Consider the following 26,152-nt stretch of genomic DNA (forward strand, 5'->3'; position numbering starts at 1 on the left):
TCATTGAGTATAGGTCATAAATACTTCGTTTTTTAAGCTACAGGCTGTAGACCTGTTCTAATACATGTTCATTAGCCACATGTGGTATTGGGCACTTGAAATGTGGCCAGTGCATCTGAGGAACTGAATTTTTAATTGTGTTTAATTTTAATTAATTTAAATGTAAAAGCCAATACTCAATTCAGTTCTTACAGAACTTTTAAGTATGTTTGGAACAACTTGGGTCTTACAATCTACTTTTTCAACTACATTTTTTTGAAATCTAAATGCACATTAAGTATTTCCTAGGAAAATTTAGCATCCAAACTGAGATGTGCTGTAAGTGCAGAATTCACATTGAGTTTTGAAGCCCTGGTGACAAAAGGAATGTAAAATATCCTATTAATAATTTTTATATTGATTACATGTTGAAATGGTAATATTTTTAATATATTGGTTAAATAATATATTTTTTAAAATTAATTTCACCCAGTTCTTTTTATTTTTAAAAAATGTGATGACTAGAAAATTTTAAATTGCATGTATGTCTAATATTACACTTCTCTTAGACAGTGTTGCTTTAAACTCTGACTCAAAGGGAGTATATAATTTTTGAAACCACACACGTGAAAGATAAAATGAAGAGGATCACAGTAGATGGAAAGTAATTACCAAACATTACTAATGGGACATTTTTACCTTACTTCAGGTGGTGGAATTCCTACCACTATGCAATCCAACTGTACTCTGGTTCCTTCTGGAACTTCTCTGCTCCGTAACTTTTGAGTGAACCGGGGAGGTTGCCCCAGAGGTTCTTCATAGTACAAAGACGAAGGAGAAGACCCCGGGGTGGTGTCTCCCCCATCTGCCTCACTGGCAGCCTGCTCAGCTTCGCGCCTCTTGGCTTCCTGCTGTTCAAGGGCATGGTTCACTTCATTATCCCTGGTATCTGCAGGGATAGGGATGGGAACAGAAGATCTTTCTCTTCTTTCTGACAGATCTGAGAAACTGGAGCTGTTTTCCTGCATAACTTTGCTTTGAGATTCCAATTTATTCTTGTGGTTTTTGCAGGCACGAGGTCTAATCCTTTTGGAGCTATGGGCTTTGAAAAGGGATGACAGCTCTTCAATGAAATCGGCAGCCTTATTTAAGAATACTTTTTTGGACTGGGTTTCAGAACTATACTGTGGCCTTTTTGCCTCCTGGAGGCTCTCTTTAGAGTTGGTAGGACTTCGAGAGTTATCCTGGCAGAAGTTAGGGTCAAAACTTGATTTAGGTGAGTGTTTCATCTGATCAGAAGAAAAACATCTTCTAGCTTGGGCTTCATCTGCTTTCTCCAAAGGGTCATGATTGATTGCCAGTCTTGCCAAATTGACGCTTTCATCTAATTCTTCTTGGCTCAGAAAGGCTGAAAGATCTGGAAGGTCATCTTGGCCTCCTCCACCTTCAGCAGCTCCAGAAGGACTGCCAAAATGGAAAGAGTTGGAGGAAGGCTCTGCTCGACTCCTCTCATTGTTTCCCTGATGTCTAGTTTCAGCTAAATAGCTCTCTCTTAGAAGCTGAGATATGGAAGTAGAAGCTTCTAGGCTGTCGTCTTGCATGCTGTCACAAAATAGCAATAATAACAAAAAGTTTGGATCATTTCTACAGAATAACAAGTCTATGTTTATTACAGCATGATAGATGCTTAAGAACTTAAATCTGAAAATAAAAATTGCCTAGTTTTGATACTTTCACAAAATTTACTTTAAAGACTTAAAGATTATTATTCTCAAATTGTAAAATGGAGAGGAACTGAATGAGGTTTCCCTGAAATTGGACATGGGTGATTATCACTTTATTAAATTCTTTAAATACAAGTTCAATTTTGAAAGCTATGCTATAACTATAGAGATATTAAATGTAATTTCTAAACATAATTTTGATAATATCTGTAAGGGGTTTTTAGTTTTAAAGTGCTTTCATACACAGAGAGTTTTCCCTCCATCCTCTCCCCCTTACCCTGAATGTAATAAAATAACAGAAATTAAAAGATGTTGACAATATAATCTCATCTAGTTACTGAAAATATAAACTTGATCTAGCTCATGAAAATAAATAATGCTTTTATTTTATGACTAGAGACAAGTTGTTTAAATTCAGTGTTGTTTTTAGGCTCCGTGTGCTCTTGAAAACTATAATGATTTAGTTTTTTCAAATAAGGTATGATTATTTTAATTTCTACAAAGGTGTGAGTTAGAGCCTAGGTTTTAAAAAAATCTCTTAAATTAACATTGGTGAAGAGGGGATATGGAAGCCAGGGAAGTGGGGTGCAAGACAGGACACTTTTCACTGTATACCCTTTTCTTACTTTTAAATTGTAATTATACGAGTATATTCTAATCAATTATATATTAACATAAATTATATGGGTATATTTATTCAAAAATAAATAATTCTTAAAGTCTTATAAAAATAGTACAATAACTTTTGTTCAAAGTCCCTTGGACTAGAAATTTTGGTAATGCAAACTACTTTCATATTATTAATGTTATACCCATTTATTCACTCACACGTTTACTAGAAGGATAGCAAGCTTGTAACCCATAGGCTGTTACTCCTCTCTCTCCTCCTTAAGGGATGTGGCTAACTGATTACAGTATTCTTCCCATTGACCTTCACTTTTTTAACTCTCCAGTCCCTCAGCCACCACGCGCCACTCAGAGATGGTAATGGAGATGAAGACTATCTGCCATTCTTGGCTTACTGTGTGCCTTGTGCTTGGAAGATGGAGAGGAAAGTAATCTCCTAAATATTTTCCGGCTTTAACATTCTATGACAAAATTTATTTCAGTTAATTTCTCTTCTTTCTTTTATATGACAGCCTCATATAATAAATAAAAATATTTGTAATATCACAAAATATTACAAATAGGGCTTCCGAGGGACTGCCCTAGTTCTCAAACTTTTAGAGTGCTATCTAAAACTAACCTCTAAATTGACAAGGTAGGCAGTCACCTTGAGAGGACAATTAAAGATGGCTAAAAGGATCACCTACAGCAAAATGTTTTTTCATATGCTTGCCATAGCCTGAGATTAACACTACTGGAGCCACTTGTTTGGGTGAGGTTTACTGTGCCTTAAAAAAAGATTAATTGAAAATGCAATGGGGTTGGATGGGTGCAAAGATTTATCTACAACGATACTCATCATAGTATGGATGATAATATTAAAAAATTGGAACCATGTCCAATAAGAAATTAGTTAAATTAGTATGATATGCTCATTAAATAGAACTATATGGCTATTTTAAATTTTGAAGCACAGTGAATGATATACAAAATAGTATATGAAAATGTAATTGAAATCCCAGCTGAAAATTTGTCTCTTTGTGCATTAACTTTGTAGAGGAATAGTTAAAGGTATTGAAGTAAGGTGCAAAATGCTATTTGAAAATGTAATTAATATACTGATTGAAAATCCTTTCCATTTATAAATCAACTATCCCATTAACCAAGTTTGAGTTTCTGTATATATTTAAATGTGAGGGGGGAAATTCAGTGCTTTATAAATCAGGATGGTCTTCTCTCTATTAGTTAGACGTTACTGTATATTGTGTTTTAATGTAACTTTGTCTCTAGCTCTTTAAGATGACTTTTATCTTGAGGCAACACGGAGTGAACATTGGCTTTGGAATCAGATAAATCTGTTTTCAAATTCTGGCTTCATCTCCTAGCAGTTGTGTGACTTTGAGAAAATTACTTAACTTCTTTGATCTTTGGATTCCTCATCTGTAAAACATGGATAATGTCTATTTCCCAGGGGAGTGAGGATTAATAACATTACGATTGCAAATCTCGTAAAACAGGGCCAGCCACTATAATGAACACTCAGCTGATGTTAGTAAAAAAACAGTACATGGGTAAAGGTGATGTTAATGTTGAAGAACTTCCAAAAAGTTTATATGTATGGTGAAAATAGAGAAGAAAATACACATGTAAGTAATCACTTCTCTCTACAACTATGTCTTTGTTGTTGTTTTTTAAAGAAAAGGAGCCAATGGGACTTCCCTGGCAGTCTAGTGGTTAAGACTCTGTGCTTCCACTACAGGGGGCACGGTTTGATCCTTGGTTGGGGAATTAAGATCTCACACGCCCTGCGGTGCGGCAAAAAAAAAAAAAAAAAAAAAAAGGAGCTAGTTGCGGTGTAAATGTGTGCCTGTTCTGATGCTTATAGTCATGAGAAATTATTATAACAAAAATTTCAAGCATTCAAAATTAAGGATTTCTTTAACGTTTGAATGTAACAGTTGTTACCTGACACTTTGGAGTTAGATAGATCGGGTTCACATCCTAGTTCTGACAGTTCCTAGCTGTATAAACTCAAGAAAGTTACTTAACCTCTGTAAGCCGCAGATTGCTTGTTTGTAAAACAGGGGTAATAACAGTAGACATTTCATAAGTTGAAGGGTGATTAATGTGCTTGGCATCTAGTAAATGTTCAATATATGGTAGTTACTATTATTTATTATTATTTAAGAACTGTGGCCACGTACCATGATAAGAAGTAGAACTAGTGACGTGACTTGATCCAAGGACACACTTTGAAGAGAAACTGAACTTGAATTTGTAGTTAATTCAGCGTATCTGTATTCTATGAAATATGCATAGTCTCATGAACAAACTATGCTGCCTTCAGATCTTTGTACATATCCTCTTTGCTCAGGCTGCTCCCTTTCTCCACCTCTCTTCACTATCTTAGTGGGCCAAGTCGTATACAATCTTCACTTCTTAGCTGAGAGTTGGCCCTGGGATTTCTTCTTTTCTCTGGGTTGGGTACCTCTCAGTGTGCTGCCAAAATTCACTGTCCTAACCCCCAAACACAGCACTTATTATGATACATATTTGCCTATTTACTTTTCTGTCTACCTCATTTTGTTTTGTACACCCTCATCTCTGTACACACACAGCACATAGAAGGTGATCAAAAAGTATCTGTTGAATTCTTTTGTTCATTAGAATTTCCTACTAAATCTATGGTTGTTTATCTTTTTTTAAAGTTGCAGGCTAAAGTAAGACAGATAAATAGAAATCATATTTACAAAGGAAACTTACAGACACAAAGAAAAAATATAAACTGGTAAAAGCAGTAATAACTTCAAAGTGACTTTCAAATAAAAATTTATTTATGGTGGATAAAATAACTGGAATTATGCTTTGTTTTCATACCAGAAGGATCAAAGAACAGCTGATTATAATAAAAAACCTGGGTTTGCATCCCAGCTCCAACACTAAATAACTTTGCTATCTTGAGCAAGTCACTTAATGCATCTGAATCTCAATTATCCTCATCTATCAAATGGTATAATAACAATTCCATCTCAGATGGTTCTCAGGTGGAAATGCATGTATAAATTGTTAAACTGATAAATATTACCTAAAATAGGAAATATGAAAATGTATTACTTTCTCTTTCAAGCATTAATTTTAAAACTATCTGTTACAAAACTTATACTTTTAAAAAACCCAAGAGCTATTATGGATAACCCAGCTTTCATTTATTTATCCAATAAATATTAACTGAGCATTTACTATGTGCCAGGCACCCTTCTAGGCCCTGAGGATTCATCAGTGAACAAAAGACAAAGTCCTTGCCCTTATGGAGTTGACATTCTAGTAGTGAAGATATAAATGTTAAGAAGAAAAATAAAGTAGGGCAAGGGAATAGAGAACGATGAGGTAGAGAAGGTGTGCTACTGATATTTTGGCTAGGAATGTCAGGCAAAGCTTCTCATGCAGTGGAGAAGTTAGCCATGTGACCATCTGGGAGGAAGAAGTGAGTGTCAAGGCCAAGGGAGGTGAATGTTTGGTGTGTCCAAGTCAAGCCCAGTGGGCCAGGAGGTGAGTAAGAAAGAGGAGTGGAAGGCTAGAGCATGTAAGATCTTTCAGACCATGGGAAAGACTCTGAGTTTTACTAAATGTGTGAATGGGAAGCCATTTTAAAGTTTTTTGAAGCAGGTGACATGGTTTTGAAAAAGTTCAATTGTGGCTGCTATGCAAAGAATGCAAGAGATGATGATGGTTTGGATCAATGAGTAGTATTAGAGGAAGATGGCGAGAAATGGTCAGATTTGAGATATCTTTTGAAAATACAGCCAGTATGATTTGCTGATGGATTGAAAGTAGGGTACAAGAGGAAGACCAGAGTCAAGAGTGACTCCAGTATTTATGGCCTAAGCAACTAGGTGAGTAGAGGAATTATTTACTGGGATGAGGCAGGAACAAGTTTTAGGAAGGGTTCTCTTAAACATTTCATTTGACAAATGTCAAAGTTCTCTTAGACATTTCAGCTGGTGTGTTCAGGTGACATTGGACAGTGCTTCCTTCTTTCTGCTTATTATAAATTGAAACAGATATTACGCTGCTTTCAAACTAAGAATGAATAAATGCCATTGAAAACAGACTGTGCTTTTGATGAAATGGTCTTAGGTTTGAAATGAGGCAGTTAATGTGGCATCAAGACCAACTTTAGTAAATCATGTAAACTAATTTAGCCACATAGAATGCTTATTGAATGTTCTTCACTTTCTTTTGCTAAATATCTATATTTTTTCCCTACGAATTTTCCTGAAAAGAGGATCTGACCTAAGAACTTGCTGAAAATGTTAGGAGTCTGGTTTACAAAAACAAAACTTAATGCTGATACCTTTGGGCATATTTCTCAAGTCATGTTAACACTATTCTTCTGTAGGTTCTGAGAAGACCTTGTTGGAAATAACATGAGTTATAAACTCATCTTTTGGTTTTAATATGAACATTTAAATCAGGGCATTGACCAGAGAATTAGCAAAACCTAATATGAAGTAACTTGGATTAAAACATGAATACTGAAGTTTTCTGGCTATGAAATATTCTTAGATATTAAATAAAACAAATCTGGTTTCTAGGGGAACATAAAAACAGACTAATATTTAATAGTTATTTGGCTAGAGAGCTGGAATAGGAAAAGATAGACATCTTTAATTAACTCACCTCTAAACTGAGGAGCAGAACTACGCTGCTTACTTCGTAGGTTTGTTTGTGAAAGAACTTTAGAAATGTAGACACTATACAAATTCAAGGTAATCCTTTTCTGTAGGGGAACACTAGTGTAAAGGATACCAAAACCAGAGCCCAAAGTTAGTATTTAATCTGAAATATAGCAAATAAATAGTATAGAAGTAAATTCTATGACCCTTAAAAAAGGTAATGAAGCCAAGTAAGATGGCTTCAGGAATCTAGGGCCAAAAAAAGGGTTTGGTGATAGTCACAAAAATGAGGTTTTCTTTCACTCTCAATTCACCACTCATGATGAACTTAGCTCTTATACCGAAGTCCCAAATGAGAAAACTTTGTCAATCCCCATTAACTCAAGGATTCATTTTAAATAAGAAAAAAAATGTAAACGTTTTCATCCTTCTTCAGCCTCTTAATATTTGGGTCCATTTTCTTTAGGTGTTTAATGATTTGAAAAATGATAACTTCCCTAATTGACACATTTGCTAGATTGGGAGAGGAGCAAGTACCCCAATTCGGCTTGTGATCTCAAGATCTAGTTCTAGTTCCAGCCCTTGGTGTGAAGGCTCTGCTGGGCCTCTCTCAGACCGTGGGGTGCACTGTGACTCCAAGTGGAGGGCTATGTAGCACACAGTCTATACAGAGCTTGTCAAGGTGACTCTAGTTATACAGAGCTGTAGGAACTCTTCAGTGACTGCAGGTAAATAGTCGCACCAACTTTTGTGCCCACCAAAAATGTAACTGCTGAAAATATGTTCTTAAATTTCTCAACACACCATTTTGTCTGTACATGGGTTGTTCCCTTTAAGCAAAAGCCCAATGCCTTAGCAGTTTTAAAAGCTCTTTGTCAGCTGTAAAGCACCATAGAAATTTAAGAAAATATTTCTGTGGTGTTTGATCCTTCTATATCTCTTAAGAGAGGAAAAGAGATAAGAAAATCTTTTCATCTTTTTGGCTTGTTATAGGCAATAACACCATGCTACAAGCAATGCCTTTGTCAAATCTCAATGTCAATGAGGAGACTAATTATTCTGGGGTTAGCAGTCTCATTCATCTTCTGTTTTCAGGTTAATGAGCTGAGTTCATTACTCCTATTGCATCGAGGAGTTAACCTAAAAAATTTAACTGTCACCTTTTCATATACTAACATTAGTTCATTAAAGTCCTTTCACAGTGAAACCTAATTTACCTGTAGTCCCGTTTCTTCAAAAATAAGTTTGAAAAACCATCTCTATGAATTCCAAAACCCTGTTGGGATAAAAATTCATTCAGTTTCTTGTGTCTATGGATTGTGGTTCTGAGTCCATTCCATTGAACGTGTGCCTTTGTAAGCTAGAAATTATATTCTATTATACAGTAGATGTATTGGAGTCTGTAGTAGAGTCTGTATTCTAAATTATACACGTATGGAACACTGGCGCTTTAATACATTGTTAGGAGTTCCAGTAACATTAGCCATATTCTATAAGTGGGAATAGAGACAAACCTCCAGAATTTGGATAATGTCCAACTGTTTGTTTCATACTCCATTATTGTAAGATTCTGTAATGTTTATAATTTTGTGTCCCGACAAAGTAAGTATGGTGTGCATATATTTCAGATTTCATGGGATGGCCTTGATTTTAACTATTTTGCTTATTGTCAAATGGTGTATCAGACAGCATATCTTAATTTTTGTTTAAAAATATGTTTATTACAGCTTTAAGTGTAGACATTCTCAATTTCCTAGAAAAGGATTATATGGATTTTATGTGAAGTTAAGAGTTATTATTAAGGAGAGACTAAAAAGTTATAACAGTTTTTAAATTTAGAGCTTGTAGAATTCATTTCATCATTACCAATGTGAAAGTAGTTGAATAATAATTTTTTGAGAAAGGAAACTGGTTAGCTGTTTTGTTTCTTTCAAACTGATTGATGCTAGTATCTTTAACAAGTATGAGTAAAAAAATCTGTTGATAAGATAATAAAATTTCTTAGCACCCTTACTGTAATGTTCACTTTTTGGGAATGGAAATACAGATTAACTCATGTTTTCTTTTTCTTTGTTTATACGGTTATTAAAATATAATTCAAGTTGTGCCTCTAATTACTGCTAATAGTGCAATGTACCAAGCCAAACACTTGCCACTGACTGTCAAGTGTCTTTCTGATGCAGCTGAAAAGGGAGGGAGGGAGGGAGAGAGAGAGAGGCGGGGGGAGAGAAAGAGAGAGAGGGGGAGAGAAAGGAGAAAGAAAGAGCAATGTCCTTTGAGCAAGACTTTCTGCAGCTGTTGTGTACATTAATCCAGGGAGCAGATCTCCCAACACTAAATATAGCAAGCATATCCTTTTACATGATAAAAAAAATGTTAAATGAAAGTCTTTAACTATGGAGTCATATTATTTTAGATTTGATTTCCTTTTAAAAGGAAATAGGCATTGCACACATATTCTCTATACAAACACCGTAATTTTAATAAATGAATGTATGGAAAATGCCAGTGGTAATGCACATGTCACGACTTTCTCTGTTAAGATATTTTCCTTTAGGACCTGAGTAGGCTGTGATCACTGAGGGTCTCATCAATCCCCTCCAAAATTTGACCACGTAGAAAACTTTATTTTTCACATAATTTTGTGTCCCATCATACGTAATTAGAAAGTTATCCTCGGTTTCACTCTAAACAACAGAAATTAGGTCTCGGAAATATCCCTTTCCCATTGTCAGTTTCTTGTTATCAAAACACACTTGAGAACTTAAATCTGGATATTACCTTTCTTTTTTTAGTTGACCCAGATGAGGATGTCCAAACACTCCACCGTGATGATAATTATCCAAGGAGAACTTTTAGATGAAAGCACAGGAGAAAAAGAAAATTCTTCACGCCCTTGGAAATGGAGAGTAGCCGTCCGTAGAGTGAGGAGTTAACCTTAGTTTCAGTGAAGATGGCTGTGAGAAGCTGGACAACCTGTCACCACCGGAGCCAGAGCATTTGTCAGCTCACAGGTCCCAAGTTATTTTGAGCTGTATAAACCATGTGCCTGTGAAACATTCCACCTGATTGGATAGGAGAAAACTGAGCAAAGGGATTCCACAGCAGGACAGCACCTATGGGAGGTGGGGGTCAGTCAGTTTTCCTACCTATAGAATTTCACTTACAGCTAGAGGCCCAAGTTGTTTATTGATTTATGTTTGGAATTAATACTAAATTCATTATAACACATTCCATCTGTCAAATAAAATGGCATTATTTTTTGAAATACATCAAAATTCTTAATTTTTAAGAGAATTAACTTTATTTTTTTTAATAATTAATTTTTATTGGAGTATAGTTGCTTTACAATGCTGTGTTAGTTTCTACCATACAGCAAAGTGAATCAGCCATACATATACATATATCCCCTCTTTTTTGGATTTCCTTCCCATTTAGGTCACCACAGAGCACTGAGTAGAGTTCCCTGAACTACACAGAAGGTAAGAGAATTAACTTTAATTCATGGGAAATTTACTCTCATTTAATCACTGATACATTTTAGGAAATTTGGCTATGAAAAGCCAGTATGAAAGTGAGGTCTAACATTTTAAAGCTGAGAGGTTTTTTTTTTTAACTGTTTGTTAAAGGCTTAGCAAAAGCAGAGAAGATAACTAACATTAAAAGTTGTTAACTAGCGATCACAGAAAAAATGGAGAGGAAAAAGCCATCAGTCTGAGAATAAACCCAGTAACAAATTAGTTTGAACAAACTTTTTCAGAAAAAAAACTAATCAGATACTGTTTAAAAGTCAAAACTGCTATATAATGTAACACATTACAACTCCTATTCATTTATTAGTACCTGGAATAACTTTTTTTTGTATATTATTTTGAAAAAGTCTATGCCAGATTTCTTCTTTTACAAGCATTGCCGAACAATAAAAAAGACTCCTTAGCCAAACCAACATCTGCTCAAAAACCTACTTTGTCAAAGTATAGGCTCTTTGATATTAATTTCATATATTTTCAGAATATGAATTTGGAAAAAAAACGTTAACCCCGTTATTTCAGTCTTGGTAGAAGCCTGGGTTTTGAAAATTCAGATAAATGCCATTTTTTTTTTTTTTAAGGGTCATTCTTAGATTTGGGTAGCATAAAATACATTGATTTAAGCCTACCTTTCTTAATTAAATCACACAATACTTGTAGAATTTCTTCCCATTCATTCAACAAATATTTATCTAATGCCTACTATGTACCAGGTACTGGGTATAAAGCAGTGCACAAAACAACAAAATTCCTGCCCTCATGGCATTTACTAAGAGATCTTTTTACCTTTTTCAGTCACCTTGAGACTCCCTATAGTATATTGAATAGATATAAAATTTGTTTATTATGATCAAATCAGAAGCTTCACTATACCTTTTGTTAAGGAACTTTGAATTTACATGGGCAAAATGAAAAAGACTATTGAGGAAAACTTTAAAATAATCCAGACTGAAAGCACTATTACTGAGGAGGGAAGAGGGCACAAGAATAACTGAGTTATATGGATAGGTTATTTTCATTACTGCATTAATCTAGATCTTCACTGTACAGGGTTGTTTGCTCTCTTACCTGTGCTGAAATTAACCTCAAGACTACTTAATTGTGTTTCTGCATTTTCTATTTAGGTAGGTGCTCCAACGATTTCTTTTTATTTAAAGAGAGGATCTTCCCCCACTATCCCTTTCAGATCTTGATGCATAATCAATATAAGTGCTGCTAAGTCTTGAGTCGGGACAGGAAAAAGTAAAACCTCCATTTCATTTAGCACATAGATGTGCTACAATTTGATTTTCCAAAGGGAAATGTCTACACACACTGTAAGTGAACATATTTCTGCTTCCTTGCAAACTGTTCCATGATAAGCCTGGTATCCTACCTTTCACCCAGGTATAGAACACTGAGGTGGAAGAAGACCCATACTGAAAGATAAACTACAGTTGGTTGGGCAGTGGAATTAGGAATCAATAGGAAGAATTAAAATCAGTTTAAAATGCAAAAAAAAAAAAAAGTTACGGAAAAAAGAGACAAATTCTGAATAGCAGTAATCTTTCTTTCATTTTTTTTTAAATTTTTTATTTATTATTTATTTATTATGTTTATTTTTGGCTGTGTTGGGTCTTCGTTTCTGTGTGAGGGCTTTCTCCAGTTGCGGCGAGTGGGGGCCACTCTTCATCGCGGTGCGCAGGCCTCTCACTATCGCGGCTTCTCTTGTTGCGGAGCACAGGCTCCAGACGCTCAGGCTCAGTAGTTGTGTCTCACGGGCCCAGTTGCTCCGCGGCATGTGGGATCTTCCCAGACCAGGGCTCGAACCCATGTCCCCTGCATTGGCAGGCAGATTCTCAACCACTGCGCCACCAGGGAAGCCCCTCTTTCTTTCATTTTTACCGTAACATTTTCAAATACAGATAGTGTAGAAAATTTTTTGAGCTCTTTGAAAAAAAGTTGCATATAAATATTTTAAATAAATAATATTCAGCAACTGTGGATACCTTGCTTAACAGTATATCAACCTTGTATTCTAGATTCTAGTTTTTTAAAATTGGTTTCTGCTCCTAGGTAATGTAGCCCCTACCCTGCATATCATCTTAGTAATTGTATAAACATTACACCACAAACCTACTAGTTTAGATTTTACCAGAGTTTACTGGTACAAAGAATACTTTTTAAAACTTAAAAAATATATCCAACATAATTAAAAACAAATTTCATAAGTGACAAGTAAACACAAGTTTACATGTCTTAAGCCTTCCCCATAAAGTTGAGTGGCCCATCTAACACATGTGTTTATTGTGATTTGAACATGATCTTGTTCTTGCCTTCAGCTGTTTTCTTAATTCAGTCACTCAGTTATAGAAACAGTTCACTCACATTGGGGTGATCCACAGGAATGCCAAGGAATCTGGAAGGTCTATGACAGAGGAAGTCTTCACTTGGAGGATAAGCATGTGAGAATTTCTGTGCTAGTAGATTCGTATAAAATTTTTGTATTTGCTATTTTTCCAGATTGCTTTAGATTTTTATTCTTTAAAAGAAATTTCTGATATATACCAAATTTTCCATGAGTTTTGCTTAAAGTTTATAGATTTATATTGAGGTATTCCCCTCAAGTATCAGATGAAAAAACAACAATCCCCTATATCTTATTTTTAAAGAATAGAGACTTGTATTATTTTCGAACCTTTGCTAATGAGAAAAACACAACAGAGGCAAGTTCTTGACCATCCAAAACAATGTATGTATGGTGGATTATGGAGGGTCTTAAACAAACCCCATGATACAGTGTAATTGAGAACTACAATTAAATCCTTAAGAAATGTCTTTTTCATCTCAACGGTACTGAAAACACTTGCTTAAAACTAAAACTAAAAAAACTTAAAAAGCTATAAGTTCAAAACCTATTTAGTTTTAAAAACTAAAAACATTTTAAAAATCTATAAACAGAATACTTATTATCCTGAAAAGTAAATTTGTGATTACCTGTTCCAGGAGAAGGACCGTTCCTGTATCAATCAACCAGGATCATCCAAAGCCCAAATCTCACTGCCTAACTTGTGTCAGCCACAAAAGTAGCATGAAGGAAATGTGACACTGCCCCACCAGAGTAATGAAGGGTACTTACAGGGTTCCGTGGCAGATCCAGGGACCGTCATTTAGAACAGATTGCTCTTTTGGATCAACTTTAATAACTCAGTCTGCGCGATGTTCTTAACCTGGATGGATGGTGTGGGTGGGTTAAGACTAAGATGACTAAGGAAACAGACTTTCTTGATTTCTCCTTTGACGAGATGAAAAGGATAATAAACATGAAATTTTAAAGAATAAAACGTAAGGAATGCACAACATATCCATGCGGAGGATGCATGTGACACGTGTAAACATCTTTACCTGATACAAAACTGAGAGTATGGTTGATACATTTATTAAAGTAAATCTGGGAAAATAATCAGTTATTATAATACTTAATGTGTGCTCCCCCAGTTTTGGGGTAGATTAAAGCTTTACTATGTGGTTTCCATGAAAGGACTGTAAGGCTTCCTTTACTTGTGCTTTTGATATGGAGGACATATCAAAGTTTACACTTTTTAGGAGGTATTATTTCTAAGAAGAAAATCTGTTCCCAGAGTTTTTTTTAAAAGAGCATCTATGGGGGCTTCCCTGGTGGCGCAGTGGTTGAGAATCTGCCTGCTAATGCAGGGGACACGGGTTCGAGCCCTGGTCTGGGAAGATCCCACATGCCGCGGAGCAACTAGGCCCGTGAGCCACAACTACTGAGGCTGCGCGTCTGGAGCCTGTGCTCCGCAACAAGAGAGGCCGCGACAGTGAGAGGCCCGCGCACTGCGATGAAGAGTGGCCCCCGCTCGCCGCAACTAGAGAAAACCCTAGCACAGAAACGAAGACCCAACATAGCAATCAATCAATCAATCAATCAATCAAATAAAATCTTAAAAAAAAAAAAAAGAGCATCTATGATTAACTGAAGAAATCCAAGACAGTATCAGGCGTGTAATCCTGAGGTCTACAGTTGATTCCTCCTGCTCACCACGTTAATATCATGATTATATTAACACACATATAAACTTATCATCTCAGTAGAAGTAAGTTAACATTCTTTAGCTGTATGCTAGGCACTATGTTAGGCTCTTCATGGACATTGTACTTTATTTTACATATTCCTTCAACAAACTATGAAGTAGGTACTGTTAGAATCCTCATTTTACAGGTAAGAACCTAAGGCTTAGAAAGAGGTTAAAAACTTGCCCAAGGTAACACAATGGGTGAGTGACTGAGCCAGGATTAAACCTAAGGCTAACTCTAAGTCTGTGCTCATAACTACTGCATGTATTTAAAAGTTTGCATTTCTGCAGTATTTGGAAAAAAAATTAAGGGTAAAAATGAACATAAAACCTACTGTCTCTTTTAGTAAGTATTGTAAGGAAACACTGTGTTGAATTTTGTTTATAATTTTTCTGATAGAAAGGAACCCTGAAATTCTTTTGTATGACTAAACAAACAAGCAAAGAGAAAATATAGAAAGAAAAAAACGAATGCTTTCAGAAACATTGTATCTGCAGTATTTTAGCTGAGAACATGAACTGATATGTGGACCGAAACATTAGGCATTAATGCTGAAAGATAGGGCATTGGAAGGCAGTCTGAATGCTTTAACAGACCTATTTTTTTGTTCCATTTATGATAGTCATTTTGCTCAGACAATTTAAGAGCTTTGTTCTTTTGAGAGTAAATTTCAATGCTTTGTGTTATTTCTCAGCACATCAACATGGGTCAATAAATTTTTTTGCAAGTTAAGGGTAGGAAAATAACACTTGAAATATTCTCTCTTCATAATGCTATCACTGAATATCTTAAATGCCAGTGTGCCAGTCTCTGGGTGATTCCACTCAGATTCTATTTTTGGGCAGCTTGGACATCTCAGAAAGCTGAAAATAAAGTTCAGTGTTCTTATGCATGACCCAAATAATCACACTAACACTAATGATGTGAAGGAAAGGAAATGGGAATTAACATTTCTTCCAAGTGTACTCTAAGACAGGAGCAGCTTAAGTTATCTCTTATTCAACACTCACAGCAACCCTGAAAGGTATTGCTATTTGCATGTTACAAGGAGGAAACTAAGGCTTAAGGAAGTTTAGCTTTCCCAAAGGTAGCCAACCAGTGAGCTGCACAGTTGGGTGAAGTCAAACCTAGGCCTCTTAGTTTAAAATGTATTCTCTTTTCATTGCCCCCCGCTCCACTGTCTTCTCATGAAAAGTAATTATGCAGGTTAGTTCAAAAATCAGAAATCACCCAAGGAAGGAAACTCGCCATTATTTTCATATGTATCGGTAGACAAAGGATTACTAAAGTTATTACTTTGATTTTAGGGACTTGGTGTTTATTTCACAGAAGCAAGAAGAGAACAGAAAAATAGCATAAGACTAAGTCTTGGACTGTTTTCACAAAGAAGACTCAATAAAATGTGTTGACTGAAATAGCAAGGGCTAATACACATTTCTGAGAAGTTATTATATGAAATCTATCAAAAGGAATTTGTATTTTATATCCCTATTCAAGTTCTTATTTTTATTTGCAGATGGATCTACCCATTTGGTGTTTCTTGCTTTAGCAAACTTCCTATCAAATAAAGTCAGCATACTTTAATGTAGGAAGACCTGGAAAACCTTTTTTATTTTGCCTCATCACCCAACTGCTTTTCATTCCAAACTGAGAATGGATTAGTTAAAACGTAGTCTAACCAAGAAGTCTCCTGTTAATATCTTAGAGATTCTCTCCTTTCATCTTCTAACCTAGACAATAAGCTTTAATTAAAAATGTGGGTGAGGGAATTCCCTGGAGGTCCAGTGGTTAGGACGCTTTCAATGCCAGGGCCCGGGTTCAATCCCTGGTCAGGGAACTAAGATCCCACAAGCCACGTGACGCAGCCAAAAAAAAAAAAAATGTGGGTGATAATGTCAATAAAAGGGATAAGCAAATATATACAATGTCACAGGGGACTTAAACACAAAAATTTACCACAGTGTAAACTGAGCTGGGAATAAATCTCTTTGTAGACAGCCCACTGGCCTGACAATATTGTGCAGATTTCAAATAGAATAAGAAAAGCCTTGGTATAATCAGAAATGTGATCATCTTGATCCTATAAAACATAAACAACCTTTCTGGTCTGATCTGGCACTCTTCTACACAAATCCTTGTCTCCAAAAAGTTCCACCAGTATTTCCTTGCTTTATCTTGACTTCCTGCCTTTGTTCATTGTTTCTTCCAATTATTATGTAATTAAACAACTAATGGTTATAACATTTCTAATATTGCTGAATTAAACTGAGTTTTCATTTATGCATTTATGCTTTATCTATTTAACTAGATCAACTCCTTGAGAATTGAAGCCATAAAAAAATTTATATAGGCCACACAGTTTTAATCTCAAGGCATGGCACAAATTAGTCACTTAATAAATATTTGTCTGTAGCATGCTATAAAAATAATGTATTAATTGTTGAGTTGTCCTAAATTATTCACACAATTCAACAAATATTTAATGAATGCTTATTGTGTGCCAGAAAAGATCAAATGACCTAAACTCTCAGCAACATTAACTGATTCAATTGTCATTAACAATTATGATGTTAGTTTAACACAGAAATACTGTTAAGAATCAATTCAAATGAGGAAAGGAGCTAAAAATGTTTGGTTGTTCTTTGTGCACCAGTCATTGAGTAATGACTATCAATATATGTGCTTTGGCTTAGTGGATGCTCACAATTCCTGAGATAATTGATATGGGGGACTTTTGCTTTTGGAAATGATTGGGGCTGTTTACAGCACCCACCTTGCCCAAGAGTTCTTCTGTAGGTGCCCCATAAGAGGCACTTTCATACTTTTGCATCTTCCTTAACTGGCTTAACCACTATTTTTCCTGCCCACCTTGGAACAACCTTTGTTTTACATCAGGTCTTTACTTTCTGTCCAAGCCCTAGAATCAGACGCTTTTTTCCTTCTATAGACTGCTCCTCTTGAGTTTTGGACTTCAGAACCCTACTATGCATAGCTGAGAGGCAGTTCTGTCTGTTCTTATGCCCTGGTTTTTGAGATTCCAGCTCAAGTCACAGACTGAGTTGCCTGTTTTCTCAGAAATAAAGGGTACAGTACACTTAAAACACACATATATTCTCTAATTTAGATCAAGATTTCAACTATTGGTGGCTGACTGCAAATTGGACTTGTTAAAATGCAGATAAGCCAGAATGAATTACTCAGCTCTCTGGTGATCCTAGCTGACTCTGTCCAGTGTCCACACCAACCAAGCTTTATTGTTCATATTTAATACATAATTTAATTTAATACAACAACCCAGGAAGTGTGAATTGTTATCCCCATTTTATGGAGAATGAAACTGAAAAAATTATATGCCACTGTGGGTTTTGCAAATTCAGGGATCTGAAAAAGTCTCAGGAGGTACACCTTGAGATCATCCAAGGTATTCTATATCATTATCCTTCTTTGTATAGAGGAGGAAACTGAAGATCGGAGAAAAAATTTCCACAGGGCCCCCTCAGAGCTGTGATTCACACCCAAGTCTACATGACACCAAAGCCCAACTTCTTCTCTACTACATGGCATCTCCTTTCAGAGGAATACACCCTTGTTAGCAATGCATTTGGGAATCAATTTTGAAAAAACTCAGAAGATGTGGAGTTACAAGAAGGAGACCTCAAGTGATATTAGGATTATGATGATTTAGTGATTTCCTCCAAAATCCTTCCAAGTCCTTGGAAATCTGGATGATTTCCTATCTCTGACTGGTCAAAGAAATAACTTAAAAGAAACTGAAGCAACCATAAATAATAAACAATTATCTTGGTGCATCTCTATCTGCAAATTACTAGACATAGTGAAATTAAGCATGTAGAGATCATATTTTAAGTAGACATTTACTTAGCACTTCATCTTTTTGAAGTTATTTACAATCATGTATTGGTTATTATGTTCTAATAACAATGACAAAACTACACCACTGTCCGTGAAGTTGGTCTTTATTATGATTATTTTGTACATAGGAAAATTAAACACTAGAATGGCCATGCAAATGTAAATGTAAATCAGCAGTAAAATCCAGATTGCCAAGTTTACATTATTAATTTAGTTTTAATAAGAGCTTCTTTAGGGGAACACCCCAAAGTTTATCTACTAGCAAAACTGGAGCAATAAATACGTGCTAAATGAGGCTTAGAACACGCTTTGAATAACTGAGTATAGATGGCAACTAAAAGAAACATAATAAAGTAATTATTTTCTATTTCTATTTTTCTATTTCTAGCTGGTAATTATGGCAAATAATATTTTTCTAAGTCTTAAGAAAACTGTGAGAACCAGATTAATTTCTTTTATTCATTAAAATGATCTAATTGCTCATGAACTTTATTTTAAAGGTCATTTATCTCAATGTACTAAAAACTTCCTTCCTAGCTACTATGGGAAGTCTCATAAAATAGAGACTCAGTTTTTCAAAAAAAATTCCTATTTGCTTTTTAACTTTGTATGAAGAATAGGTGGAAGAAATCCAATTACTATGTTAACAAAAAGAGGCAGCTGGATTGCTTATTTGGTGATCATTCACTATGTTTATATTGGGATGGCATGGTAAGCAGGGTTTTATTTGATTTAATTCTCTCTTCTCTATTAATTTAGAAATGTTAAGGTCAGAGGATGTTTCCAAGTTCAGGTAATGTTTAGCTCAAACAATGAAAAAATAAATAAGTAAGCATAAAAGCCATTGTAAAATCAAGGTCTTTTAAGTACCTTAAAATCAGAATAAGGGACTTCCCTGGTCCAGTGGCTAAGACTCCACGCTCCCAACGCAAGGGGCCCAGGTTCAATCCCTGGTGAGGGAACTAGATCCCACATGCTGCAACGAAGATCCCGCGTGGTGCAACTAAGACCCAATGCAGCCAAATAAATAAATATTTTTTAAAAATCAGAATAAGGATGCATGTGAATCAAATTTAAGAAAGATCCATCACCTCTTTTCAGAAACAAATAATAACTAGTACAGAAAGATGAGCAGTTTTAAAGTTGAGACATTGATATATGCCCTGTTTGATTTGAACATAGAATGTTTAAAATTTATATCAGTGGTATAGTAAGATGTTTAAAAGAAAAAGTCAAATAAATGCTATAATTAGGCAGAGAGAAATTGTATTTGGAGCTGGATTCTACCTCCACCACTTATTATCTGAGAAGCCTTAGGCAAGTTATTTAATTTCTCTGTGCTTTAGTTTCCTCAGCTCTAAAAAATGGGAGAAATATTAGTACCTAACTCATGGGATTGCTGTGAGAATTAAGTAAATACTCTTAGAATAATACCTGGCTCCTAGCAAGTGGCCAATAAATGTTAACTATCATTATTACCATTCTTATCATAAAAAGATACATTTTAAGTAAACATATTTTAATCTGGCTTTGTGAAGTCACAGGGAGTGAAGTATACACATTTGCGCTGAGCTGTAAAGTCTAAGGAAAGGCCGGAGGCTGAATGGGCCATCTAGACTGATGACTCAGACACAGCCGCAGTTCAGGTTTCCAGACTGATTCAGTCCTTGGCTTCTGTCCTGACACTGACAACAAAAATGCCAATTAGTGCAAGAGTGATGAGTTTTTTTAACATGGGTGCTGTTCATTAGAGATTCAAATCAGATCACTTACAACTTGTATAGGACACCAGTAGTGATCAACCAAGTTTAGTTGTAAACCAATGATATGGAGGTAAAATGCTTCATATCTAGTTACTGTGCTCCTGAACCATCTGCTTCTGAATTCTAAATTCTCAACTCAGCCACTGCCAAGGGGCTAAACATAGCTAAAGGGTTGAAATTATAATTTGATCTGACAACTCAAGTATCAAACAAGCTTACTTTAGCCAAATAAGTAGAGTGGTGACAAATATCAGAGCAGTATATCCACTCTGTGGTATGTGCTTTATGACAAGAAAATAATAATTGAGAGTATTGGTAAATATCTTATTTCTTATCTGATCTAGAAAAGGGTGTCAGCATAGATTGGTATAAAACTTTAGGTTGACAAAATTATTGTTAAGGTTAAGTGATTTAGAGAGGAGAAATCTAGGGAAGTGAGGGATATTTTAGAATTCCCATGATCCTGAATTGTCTAATAGACTAATGTTGAATGTATATGAACACCACATGGAATAAGATAAAGAAGATTTAGATCTACTAAATAAATGCTGCTAATGATAATGATGATGAAGTGGAGTAGATGTCAAATACAAAAAGCAATGGTGTTTTAAATCCTATTATTTAAATGATCTTTTGTACAAACACTACATTTGAAAAGTGTTTTATTGTTTTTAATTAGCTATTTCTCATCAGAGTCCTGTCAGCAGATCTGATTTAATACTCACATTTATATATGAAGAAGCTGACATAAAGAATAATTAACTAGTTAGGGGCTTGCCTGATGGCGCAGTGGTTAAGAATCTGCCTGCCAATGCAGGGGACACAGGTTCGAGCCCTGGTCCCGGAAGATCCCACATGCCACAGAGCAGCTAAGCCCGTGCACCACAACTACTGAGCCAGCACTCTAGAGCCCGCGAGCCACAACTACTGAAGCCCGCATGCCACAACTACTGAAGCCTGCGAGCCTAGAGCCCATGCTCCGCAACAAGAGAAGCCATTGCAATGAGAAGCCCTCGCACCACAATGAAGAGTAGCCCCCGCTCACCGCAACTAGAGAAAGCCTGCACACAGCAACGAAGACCCAATGCAGCCATAAATAAATAAATAAATTAATTAAATAAAATACAAAAAAAGCTTGCCAACTTAAAAAAAAAAACCATCTTCAGTCTTTTGAAACTCTTTATACAATATATGAATAAAATAAATCCTTGACATTCACAGTAGGGTGTACCCTAAGCCATTTGTGGATCCCTTATACCATTGTTGTATTTGATTTTTCAGATAAAATGTGTATGAGATCATAATTAGAGAACTGATGGTTGCTTAGGCTCAGGGACCATGTAAGTGACTAGCCCTGAACCCCCAGCTCCAGGTGTACATGTTCAAAGTGATACCTCAGCAAAATCACAAATTATTGTGTCATGGCCTTTCAGGATAGTTCCTTGTTCAGTCAAAAATGCCAAATGTTAAATGTGTGAATGCCAAGGGCTTTTTTGTGTTTTTGATCAAATTCCTAAGTCCATGGCTGAATGGCACTGCCAGTGGCAGGAACAAGGGATGCTCACACTTGAGGAAGCCATGAATTCACTCAAGCTAGGTCCTCGGATGAAGTGAAGCCAGTTTGCAACCAAACAAACCCCTGGGACCAGGATGTAGAGAGTAGGCTGTGGCCAGAGCTGGAGTGGGTCTGGCCTGGTTTAAACTCTGCTCCAGCCTAATAAGGAAAAACCAGCTGGTTTTGGGTCTCTGCCTTTGCTTTTAAGACCTGATGTGACTTCTTTTCCCCAGAGTTTCTAATTAAAGAATAAAATTTAACTAGTTAAAAAAAAATTAGTTCAGTGAGAAAGAATTAGTTCGGTTCTGAGAGTTTGAAACCTATATTCGTATATACCTCTTTAAACTTTAGTTATTCATTTTTAAAGAGCAATAAAGCTTGTATAAGATTAAAAAAAAAGTCTCCAAAACTGTATTTATAATATGACCCTGTTTTATTTTTTTAAATTTTGGAGTACAATATTCCAAAATGTTAACTGGTTATAACTAGGTAGTGGAACTACGGAAGATTTTTCTCTCATATTTTTTCTTAGCTGTACTTTTAAAAAAACTTCTAATAAGGGTGTATTATATTTATAAAGAGAAAAAAATGGTAAAAGTTGCCCCCAAGGCAAAAAAAGAAAGAAAAAAGAAAAGCTTCAAGGGCACCAGTAGAAAAAAGAAGCAAAATTTGGCTGTAGCCTAACTGATGGTCTCTACCTACCTATCTGTAAAATATATGTTTGTATATAAATATGTGTATCTATATCTACATCTGAAGAGATAATTGGAATTACCAGTAGGAAAGGGAAATCAAAGAAGAAAGAATCAGCAGTGTTCATCCAAGAGAGCCTATCTGCTCCTGATGGTAGTGCTGGCAGCTCCAGACCAACACTACCAGATGCCATAACCAATTACTTACCTTGATCCAATCCATGCTCATACAACAGCATTCTGATTTCAATTGAGTTTTTTTTTAAATAGACTTCTTTTATTTACTTTTATTTTTAAAAATAGATTTATTTATTTATTTATTTTTGGCTGCATTGGGTCTTCGTTGCGGTGCATGGGCTTCTCATTGCGGTGATTTCTATTGTTGCGGAGCATGGGCTCTAGGTGCATGGGCTTCAGTAGTTGTGGCACGCGGGCTCAGTAGTTGTGACTCATGGGCTCTAGAGCGCAGGCTCAGTAGTTGTGGTGCACGGGCTTAGTTGCTCTGCGGCATGTGGGATCTTCCCGGACCAGGGATCGAACCCATGTCCCCTGCATTGGCAGGTGGATTCTTAACCACTACACCACCAGGGAAGTCCCTAGACTTCTTTTAAATAATAAGTTGGTAGGCAAATATGGCACTTAGTTTCCTTTCAAGCCATGTTTCTCATTGTAAATTAACAAATTGGAAATGTGGATGCTGCATTACTCCCTTGGGAGTTTGATTAATGTAAATACCTTGCAAAAGGACTGGATTGCTATAAGAGTTTTTGAAAAACAAATTCGGTTTCTGATCTTGGATAGCTGAGGACCAGACAATGAAACCTGGTGATTTCATCAAGGTAATTACAAGCTGCAAGATCTTATGACAGTCAACCAACTGGACTTCCCTAAGAAGCAATCCTGTAATTCAATGTGTGACCTTTAGCATGAAATAAATACATGGCAGGTGTGTCTTGGAGAACCTGCCATAAGATACTTCCACAATATGAACGATGGGGATGGCGTTTTAGCTATGATCCAGCCTATCTTTCTTAGCTTGGAGTTGTAGAGAAACTGAGGACCAGAGGAAGCAAGTCGGTTATCTAAGATTGCAGTTGATATCAGCTCAAACTTGAAATTATAATTGGTGCCTCCTCGTCCAGCATATGAAACTGTTTTCCATAGCCTTTATGAAATAATATCACAGCTGTAAAATGCACACATCCGTGACTATATCTTCGTTTCCTGTTTTAAAAGGTATTTATTAACTAGTATGTTCAAAGCACTCTGCTAAGTTAGGATTTTCTTCAAATCTGCTCTATATGTTTTATAATATGAGTAAATGTTTAACACTGGGAGTAGGGTAGAGGAAAATATGGCTATTTACTAAGAAGCTAATACATGCCAGGCACTGTTCTAGATACACTACATCTTACTTTCATTAATTATATGATTAAATGCTTTTCAATAATGACGATTTTTATTTAATGATCATCTTGGATATGACCTGATGCAATGAAGTGCATTCATTTAGGGCAGCAGTCCCTAACCCTTTTGGCACCAGGGACCAGTTTCATGGAAGACAATTTTTCCATGGACTGGGGCGGAGGGGGATGGTTTTGGGATGATTCAAGTGCATTACATTATTGTGCACTTTATTTCTATTATTATTACATTGCAAGATATAATGAAATTAGTATACAACTCACCATAATGCTGACAGGAGCCGGAGCTCAGGTGGTAATGTGAGCGATGGGGAGCGGCTGTCAATACAGATGAAGCTTCGCTCAGTTGCTTGCTCCTCATCTCCTGCCGTGCGGCCCGGTTCCTAATAGGCCATGGACTGGTAGTGGTCCGTGGCCCGGCGGTTGGGGACCCCTGATTTAGCGTATCATTAGAGAACTTATATGGTACGTGTCCAAAGGTTTTAGTAAATAATAAGTGAAAGTAATACTCCCAACGGAAGAGGTTCTTTTCTCTCTCGCTACACACTAAGCATCCCTCCCACCCCCCAAAAAAGCTCACAAAAGACCACATATTGTGTGATTCCATTTATATGAAATGTCCAGAATAGACAAATCTACAAAAACAGATAGTAAATTTGTGGTTGCCTAGGGTTGTGGGTGAGGGGAATGTGGGAAGAAAAGAGGAGCCACTGCTCTTGGGTATGGGTTTTTGTGGGGAGGGTGAGGAAACGTTCTACAGTTGATTGTGGCAATGGTTGCAAAACTCTGTAGATATACTAAAAACCACTGAATTGTACACTTTAAATAGGTGAATTGTATGGTATGTGAATTATATCTCAGTACAGCTGTAATTTTTTTAAAGTTCTAAATTTCTGCTGTCCAATTGCACAGTCCCTTCAGATCAACCCTGTGAGATACCCTCTTAATAGGATGGGAGGGTTTTACCATTAATGAGTAGTAACTTCAAAAAAAACCAGGTAATATAAAAATGAATTCCAGCACAGAAGATAGGAACTTACAGAAACCATGGTGAGTGATAGATAAAATACACCGACTGGGAATAACTCATGTGCGTCCTAAAGTAAGTCACTGATCTAGTTATTTATGAAACAACAACACAGGAAATCCTGGCCTCCTCCAGGATTCTGCTGTCTGTCTTCGACCAGCTCAACCACTCTGTACTTTGCCCATGAACAAAGCACACTGTTGCCCACTGAGTCCTATTTGTGGTATCTCTAATCTTTCCTTTTCGGACCTGCAGTATCTCATCTGTTTTTTTAATATCACTTGGAAGTGCTCTTTCCTCATTCTTCTTCCACCTGGTTTTACAGATTTTCTAGGACAGCCTCCTCCCTTTACCCCAACACTTGAAAAAAAACAGCACCTACACACCCCAGAGAGCCGCAGTTCAACAAGGTGAAAAGGTATGGTTCAGATGAATACCTTGGGTGAGGATGGATACAAGAATAGTTTTATTGCTCTCTTAATCATTAGATTCCTGGAGGCACCTGTTTACTAGGCAATATTAAATCTTTCCATTATCTGGACATTCCCTTAAGAAATCGCTTGCTTTACCTCCCAAGGTGAGTTCTGAGGGAGGGCCTTACCTGGCACAAACTGCAGTGGATCTCCACAGGCTAAGGAGGGTTCCACCGGGGCTCCTGGCCCTTCCCCTCACTTGCTGAGTGCAGGGAAATCTGCCGTGGCTTTCCCTTCCTGGGCTTGCCCATCCTGCTAATTTTAGGCTGCTTCCTCATGCAGCCACCTTGGGTATCAGCATGTGGCTCCCCTCAGAGGAGCTATTTTCTCCTATGAGTCTCATTTGTTTACAACTTCTCTCCCTTTTCCTCCTCAACCCCACCTCTGTATAGCTGAGCTATTTCTTAGTAATAAATAAAATATCTTCCAGAATTATGCTTACTCTAATCTGAGTTTATTCCTGAATTCAAGGGACTAAGGAAAACTTTTTATATTAGATTTTAGTTGTACTTCCCAGTAGCCAGATTTCCAAATCATGTTTATCTAACAAATAAACTAGGTTTCTACTGTGGATAAGATATTAGGTCACGGGGATACAATGATGAGCAAAGCACATGTGTATTTCACTGATGTAATCTCGATAACAGATTTATCAAACTTCCACTGCGTTCCGTGCTCTCTGTTCAGACGTGGGAATAAAAAATTAATAAAGCAGAGCCCCTGCCCTCAAAGAGCTCATTAGATATTTCAGTATAC

General features: G+C 36.4%; 1 protein-coding gene and 1 long non-coding RNA gene across 3 annotated transcripts in view; both read right to left on the reverse strand.

Annotated features, from left to right (window-relative positions):
• The window catches only part of MYPN (myopalladin), a 75,689-nt gene extending 65,624 nt beyond the window's left edge, over positions 1-10,065 (reverse strand). The window contains exons 1-2 of one of the 2 annotated variants that reach the window (XM_007167805.3): positions 9,767-10,065; positions 679-1,581 (exon numbers count right to left, since the gene is read on the reverse strand). In XM_007167805.3, the coding sequence (XP_007167867.2) occupies positions 679-1,580 (902 nt within the window). In that variant the 5' untranslated portion in view covers position 1,581; positions 9,767-10,065. Of the gene's footprint in view, positions 1-678; positions 1,587-9,766 lie in introns of those variants that run through there. The other variant, XM_028162980.2, reaches the window with a different exon arrangement.
• Positions 10,066-12,125: 2,060 nt separating this feature from the next.
• LOC103009551 (uncharacterized) lies at positions 12,126-25,600 on the reverse strand. Its single transcript, XR_449803.2, has 4 exons — positions 25,525-25,600; positions 24,161-24,329; positions 13,634-13,724; positions 12,126-12,333 (listed from the first exon to the last, which is right to left on the reverse strand). It is a non-coding gene; the product is annotated as an uncharacterized LOC103009551 (long non-coding RNA).
• Positions 25,601-26,152: the final 552 nt, after the last annotated feature.

This window comes from Balaenoptera acutorostrata, chromosome 16, assembly GCF_949987535.1.
Source record: "Balaenoptera acutorostrata chromosome 16, mBalAcu1.1, whole genome shotgun sequence".
Taxonomy (NCBI): Eukaryota; Metazoa; Chordata; class Mammalia; order Artiodactyla; family Balaenopteridae; genus Balaenoptera; species Balaenoptera acutorostrata.